This window comes from Portunus trituberculatus, chromosome 27 (genome assembly GCF_017591435.1).
Source record: "Portunus trituberculatus isolate SZX2019 chromosome 27, ASM1759143v1, whole genome shotgun sequence".
NCBI lineage: Eukaryota > Metazoa > Arthropoda > Malacostraca > Decapoda > Portunidae > Portunus > Portunus trituberculatus.
The window spans coordinates 8405801-8413300 of record NC_059281.1 but is presented as its reverse complement, the minus strand read 5'-3'; the positions used below and the strand labels follow the sequence as shown (position 1 = coordinate 8413300).

General features: G+C 43.2%; 1 protein-coding gene across 4 annotated transcripts in view; it reads left to right on the top strand.

Annotated features, from left to right (window-relative positions):
* LOC123509645 (dipeptidase 1-like) overlaps window positions 1–7500 on the top strand; it is a 139738-nt gene that overhangs the window by 97247 nt on the left and 34991 nt on the right. For all 4 annotated transcript variants that reach the window (XM_045264090.1, XM_045264088.1, XM_045264087.1 and 1 more), the window contains one exon: window positions 1312–1486. In XM_045264090.1, the coding sequence (XP_045120025.1) occupies window positions 1312–1486 (175 nt within the window). The remainder of the gene's footprint in view (window positions 1–1311; window positions 1487–7500) is intronic.

Genomic DNA, 7500 nt, shown 5'->3' with positions numbered 1-7500 from the left:
CTCTCTCTCTCTCTCTCTCTCTCTCTCTCTCTCTCAAGCCATATATTCACAGGATCTGGTTGGGGAAGATATATTAAACCATTCCTCCTCCTCCTCCTCCTCCTCCTCCTCCTCCTCCTCCTCCTCCTCCTCCTCCTCCCCCTCTTTCTCCTCCTCCTCCTCCTCCTCTTTCACTATAGTATGGAAGCTTGACCATATCGTGTGTGTGTGTGTGTGTGTGTGTGTGTGTGTGTGTGTGTGTGTGTGTGTGTGTGTGTGTGTGTCGATCCTGTTATTGTGTTATTGTACTGCCTGATATAGTCTGACAGAGAGAGAGAGAGAGAGAGAGAGAGAGAGAGAGAGAGAGAGAGAGAGAGAGAGAGAGAGAGAGAGAGAGAGATAGCGCAATATAATAATTTGATGCGACCCAGAAAACACCTGTGACATGTTTTTGAGAGGAGGAGGAGAAGGTAGAAGAAGAAGAAGAAGAGGAGAAGGAGGAGGAGGAGGAGGAGGAGGAGGAGGAGGAGGAGGAAGACTACGAGGAGAGAGGGTGATGGAAGAGCGTTGTGGGAGAGAGGACAAGTGTATGTGGAGAGAGAGAGAGAGAGAGAGAGAGAGAGAGAGAGAGAGAACAATGGTAATATTAAAATACAGGAGAGTTTCATGAATAGATAAATAGAGTCTTGTTACAAATTTGTCGCTTCTGATGTTTTTGCTCTCTTTTTCTTTCTTTTAATCTTTTCTGCATTATTGTTTCTTCCTTTGTCATAATATTATTTTCCTTCATAATATTGTTTTCCTTATCTCCTTTGTTGCATGAAAAGTTTTTTGCCCTTTTCATTTGCATTTTTCTTTATTTTGTAATAGAATTTTCATTTTTGTTATCAGAGACATGGACACACACACACACACACACACACACACACACACACACACACACACACACACACACACACACACACACACACAGAGAGAGAGATGCTGTGACTTCTTCCCCATTTCCACCCTCCTCCTCCTCCTTCTCCTCCTCCTCCTTTTCCTCCTCTTTTTCCCTTTATCCTTTCTTCTTTTCTTCTTTCCTTTTATCTTCCCTTATCCTCTACTATCTTTCTTTATTTTTATTCTTTCCTTTTATATCTCTCTTCCCCTTTATAGTGTCAATCATTTATTTCATTCACTTAGATATTTGAAGAGAGAGAGAGAGAGAGAGAGAGAGAGAGAGAGAGAGAGAGAGAGAGAATATCCTTCCATACTTTTTTTTACATAGATTTTTATGCCATTAGATAAAGGAAAGACTGACTGACTTACCACGCCCATTTTCCCCAACAGAAGGCGGGCTTGGCACCAGGACGCGGGCATGGGTGTGCGTGGTGCTGGTGCTAGGCGCGGCGGCGGGCGTAGGGGTGGGCGTGCCTCTTGCCCTGCGCGTGGATCCCGGGGCCGCCCTGCCGCAGCGCATCGCCTCCGCCAGGATGCTTCTGAGAGACTTCCCGCTCATAGACGGGTGAGGCAGAGAGAGAGAGAGAGAGAGAGAGAGAGAGACTGATTTGTTAAGTGATTGCTAATTGTTTGTTTGGATGATTGGATTGTTGACTGACTGACTGACCAATTGACTGACTGACTGGTGTATTTAATCCCTATATACATTAATACCTACAATGAAAAATAGTTTGGAAGAGAGAGAGAGAGAGAGAGAGAGAGAGAATCAGATAAATAGACAGACAGCTCAACAGACAGACTTTATTATTATTCAAAGTCTTTAATCATACATGGATGGATATTAATTACAACATCTACGCCTTTTACTCATGCGTCACTCACCTAGATGTAAATAATTGTATCATGAAGCCAAAGAATTTACAGAAAAAGGCTGAATCGTATGAATTAGCTAATGAAATAACGTGTTTGTGATGTGACACCATACACACACGCCAAAATGTTAGCAGTCTTGTAAATGGAAACCTAAATGAAAGTATACAGAGAGAGAGAGAGAGAGAGAGAGAGAGAGAGAGAGAGAATATTTTGTTGTTTCCTCTTAAATCTGAATAACAACTGGATGAAAAAATTCCCTTCAAAATCTATCTAGACAGGAACAGAGACAGACGGAAAGACAGATAGACATGTAACTGTGTAAATAGACAAATAGAAAACAATAACAAAGAAGAGATAGAAACAAACTAAAGGCGATGGAAAGGCAAAAGAGAAAGGGAAGAAAAAAGAAAAGATGGCACGAAAGGAGTTACAGAGAGAGAGAGAGAGAGAGAGAGAGAGAGTCACGGAACTTAATTAAGCAACCGAAAGAATAAAATAAAACGAGAGAAAAAAAAAACTTAAATGAGAAAATGGAAAGAATATTCGTCTTAGAAAAGTAATAAAAAAAAATAGCACGTTTGGAGAGAGAGAGAGAGAGAGAGAGAGAGAGAGAGAGAGAGAGAGAGAGAGAGAGAGAGAGAGAGAGAGAGAGAGAGAGAGAAGAGAGAGAGAGAAGAAGGAAGAAGAGGCATGAGTAAAGAAGAGAAGAAAAAGGAAACAAACAAGAAGAGGAAACGAAGGAAGGGAAAAGTGGAGAAAAGGGACGAAATAAATACGAAAAGGAAAACCAGTAAGTAGGAAGAAAGAGAAAAAAAGAGGAAATAAAGAAAGCAAGAGAGAGAGAGAGAGAGAAGAAGGGAGACAGAGAAATTAAATGGAGAAATGGAAGAGAAGAAAGGAAGGAGGAAAGAATTCAGGAAGAAAAAAGAGAAAAACGCAGTTGAAATGGTAGACATAACAAAGGAAGATGATAATAAGAAGAAAGGAATAGGAGGAGGAGAAGGAAGAGGAGAAGGAGGAAGAGGAGGAGGAGGAGGAGGAGGAAGAGGAGGAAGAGACGCAGGTGGTGTGTGTGCCTGAGTCAGATAAATGAAAGGGAAGAGGAGGAAGAGGAGTAGGATAAAGAGGAAGAAGAGGAGGAGGAGGAGGAGGAGGAGGAGGAGAAAGTGTAATTTTGACGAGGCTCTACAATTAAGCCAAATCTTAACTGCTTCCTTGCATGTAATTACTATTATTATCATTATTATTATTATTATTATTATTATTATTATTATTATTATTATTATTATTATTATTATTATTATTATTATTACCATCATAACCAACAATTTCACTACCATTTATCCCACATTCTCTCTCTCTCTCTCTCTCTCTCTCTCTCTCTCTCTCTCTCTCTCTCTCTCTCTCTCTCTCTCTTACGCTTGAAAAATATGCAATAATCTTTGTACGGAAAAGAAAATGTTTATGGATAAGTTTTCGTAAATCTTGTTAACAGAAAAGAATATCATGATACGTGGCTCGGAAAATATACATGAGAGAGAGAGAGAGAGAGAGAGAGAGAGAGAGAGAGAGAGAGAGAGAGAGAGAGAGAGAGAGAGATGGTGGCGTTGGGGTAGGAGGGATAAGGGCTTTCTATGGATTTGGAAGTCGTTAATACTTAGTCTGGCTCTCTCTCTCTCTCTCTCTCTCTCTCTCTCTCTCTCTCTCTCTCTCTCTCTCTCTCCATGATTCGTAGGTAGTTTAGAAATAATTACTTTAGATTACAGTACGTACTCTTCCGTCCTCCTCCTCCTCCTCCTCCTCCTCCTCCTCCTCCTCCTCCTCCTCCTCCTCCTCCTCCTCCTCCTCCTCCTCCTCCTCCTCCTCTTCCAATACCCTTCGTCCATTCCCATGAAAATACCACGTCCGTTTTCTTTCCATACTGCATTGTATTTTCCTAACTATTTCCACGACAACGTAAGCTGCAGGGAGTGGTGGGTGGGGAGGAGCCTTCTGCTGTGTTGTCCTGTCTCTCTTCCCTGTAGCTAGTTAGAAGTAGTTACCAAACACCACTACAAGGACTAGAAGCTGTGTTGCTGTTTGGCTTTCTTTGTATTCCTTTGTATTCCTCCTCCTCCTTCTTTCTTTCTTTCCTCCCCCTCTTCCTTCTCTACCTCGTCTTCCTCCTCCTCCTCCTCCTCCTCCTCCTCCTCCTCCTCCTCCTCCTCCTCCTCCTTCTCCTCCTCCTCCTCCTCCTCCTTATTCTCTTCCTTCTCCGCTTCCACCTCCTCTCCTTCATAGATATTATCTGTCGTGTTTGTATGTTATGCTTCGTCTCCTTCGGCTAATCTCTCTCTCTCTCTCTCTCTCTCTCTCTCTCTCTCTCTCTCTCTCTCTCTCTCTCTCTCTCTCTCTCTCTCTCTCTCTCTCTCTCTCTCTCTCTCTCTCTGTCTCTCTCTCTCTCTCTCTCTCTGTGTGTGTGTGTGTGTGTGTGTGTGTGTGTGTGTGTGTGTGTGTGTGTGTGTGTGTGCAAAAACGAAAGTCGAAATTCCTAGAACGAATAGTTTTCGTCTGATATTTTTGAGAGAGAGAGAGAGAGAGAGAGAGAGAGAGAGAGAGAGAGAGAGAGAGAGAGAGAGAGAGAGAGAGAGAGAGAGAGAGAGAGAGAGAGAGGAGAGAGAGGGAAAGAAATGGAAAAGAATAAAGATGAAAGAGCTGGAAAGGGAACAAACAAGCAAGAGAGAGAGAGAGAGAGAGAGAGAGAGAGAGAGAGAGAGAGAGACTAAAAATAAAGGAAAAAATCAACCCTGGAGAAATGTTTGGCATGTGAATGGAGAGAGAGAGAGAGGAGAGAGAGAGAGAGAGAGAGAGAGAGAGAGAGAGAGAGAGAGAGAGAGAGAGAGAGAGAGAGAGAGAGAGAGAGCATCAAACCCCCAGTCACGCTCCTCCGGTGGGTCAGAGACGAGGCGAGCAACTGACTGCAAGGAATTGTCTGAAGGAGGAGGAGGAGGAGGAGGAGGAGGAGGAGGAGGAGGAGGAGGAGGAGGAGGAGGAGGAGGAGGAGGAGGTTAAAGGTTGATCGCGGAAGGAAGGAGTATGGAGCGACTGTGTGGAGACAATGGCTGTGGAATGGTACGAGGAGGAGGAGGATGTGGTTGTGGTGGTGGTGATGGTGGAGGAGTAGGAGTAAGAGGAGAAGGAGGAGGAGGAAAAAGGGAGTGAGTGAAAGCTGGTTAAAGGTTAATAGTGGAAAGAACGAGTAAGGAAAAAAAATGTTTAGAGAAGATGGAAAAACATTAGTTGGAAGAAGAAATGGAGAAGACAGTTGAATATTGATGAAGAAGAAATAGATGAGTGTTTGGAAGAATGCTAGTAAATAAGAACAAAATAGAAGAGAAGAATAGAACAATGAAAAGGAGGATGAAATGGAAGAAGAAAGAAATGGCAGAGAAAAGGAGAAGGAAGTTCGAGGAAGGACAGTGAAGTAGTGAAGTGCGAAAGAGTTTCCAGTACTTGAAGAATACTGGAACTGTTGAGCGTCTGGAAGCGAGAGGGAGGGAGGGAGGGTGGAGGAGTGAGGAGGAGAAGGAGTAGGAGAATGAGGAGGAGGAGGAGGAAGTATGAAAGTTCGCTGGAAATGCCTGGGAGTGTCTGGAGGAGGCATAAGTGTGTCTTGGAGGGCTGTCATGGTGTTTGAAAGTGTCCTAAAACTAGCTGGAAATGGCTAAGGATGCGTGCTAAGGGAAAGACGACACTCTTGATGTGCCCTGAAACTCCATTACGTCCTATAGAGATGTGTGGAAGAGGCTTAAGCAAATCTGGAGGAGCTTAATGATGTCCCTAAGTGTCTGCGAGATTTATAAAGGAAATAAGAATCTGGAATGGCCATACATACGTTTGTCTGCATGGGGATAAGTGGATCTGGAAGCTCTTTGGAAGGGTATAAAAATGCCTGGAAATATCTGGAAGAGGTCCAAACGTGTCTGAAAGGGATGTCGGAGTGTCTTGAAGTGTCTGGATGGGCTCCTCAGAACCCTTGGGAGACTAGGAGGGCGTTCAAAATATCCTGGAAGTGGCTGGAAAAATATTGAAGGATGTTTGAAGATAACCTGGTGTTTTGGAAAGAGTGTTGACTGATGTGGAGTTTGCTTGGATACTGTATCTTTTGTTTTTGTCGAGGAATGTGGAGCTGGAAAGGATCTGGAAAGGCTGTAGAAGTCTGTGGAATTCCCAAGTGATGTGGAGTTTGTTTAAGACCGAAAACAAAATGTGGAAGACCTCTGAATTTTTGTTGTGAAATATGTGGAATGCCATAAAATAGACGATCTGGAACGGAACTGATGTGGGTCCGTGGAAGTGTGTGGAATGAAGGAGCGAAATTTGGAGTGCGTGAAGAAGAAATAAAAGTAAAGAACAAAAAAAATAATAATAATCGTATAGAGAGCTATGTGTATCTTCTTCTTCTTCTTCTTCTTCTTTTCTCCTTTCTCCTTCATGATATCTGAGGTAGTAGTGAAAAAATACAGATAAAACTTTCAGATAGATCCAAGATTACAACGCTTTTACAAGATACCAAGCAGGAAAGAAGGTCAAACATAAGGCAAAGATTCCATAAGTGTGTTCTGGAAAGGCTGCCAAAACTTCCTGGAATGTTTCACGGCAAAAATAGGAGAGAAAGTATTTGGGAGACTTTAAAAAATAAAAAGAGACTTAATTGCCTGAAAAACACACAAAGGGATAGTTTTAATATACCGCTGAAGGACCGAAGAGCGCCCAAAAGCTCCTTGGAGTCACTCAATGGGAAAAAAAAAGGAAATAAAAGAAAGAAACTAATACAAAACAAAGATACTTTAGAATTTAATAAGAAAAAATACTTTGATACAAGCAGCGTTTCCAGGAGGATGCTGATAGTGTCTGGTGCCCTTCTGCCTGGAAACGGAGTAGGGCCCTGGAGTGCTGGAGGATCTGGAGGGAGCCACGAGTAGGTCTGAAGTGTGTGCAAGGAGGCATGATGGGCTACGAGGGTCTGGAAGGGTCAGGAAGGGTCTGGAAGGATCTGAAAGGGTCTAACAGAAGCAGAGGTACTACTCCTATAACCCCTCCTGTTCATCCTCAAGTCCCTACACCCTTCCAGTCCCTTCAACACCCTTCCTCTTCCTTTTCCATCATCTCTAGCCCTTTAGCACCTTCCTCACTTTTTTCTAATCCTTTTATCTCTCTCTCTCTCTCTCTACCCCTTCCAGTTACTTCATCGCCCTACCGATTCTTTTTCTATTATCTCTAGTCCCTTCAACATCATTTCCCTTCTTTTGCATCCTTTGTAGCCCTTTAGCACCTCCCTCACTTTTCTAATCCTTTTACCACCCTCTCCTTTCCTGTCTACCCATTTCAATTCCTTCATCACCCTGTCCATTCTTTTTCTATCATTTCCTGTCCCTTCATCACCCCTTCCTTCCTTCATCGTTTCCTTCCGCTCCCTCTAAGCACCTCCACCTCATTCCTCTTTCCTCAACTTTCCATATTTTGTTCCTCCATCCACCCCAAACCCCCCTCCCTCCCTTCCTCATCCACACTCATTCATGCCCCTTCATCCCTTCCTTTCATTCCCACTGACCACTGAAGTCTTTCTTTCCCCTTCTTTCCTCCACATCCCTTCAGCCCCCTTCACTCTTTCTCTCTTACTTCTCCCTTCCACTCCTCTTACTTTTTCTCTTTTTTTTTTTTTTT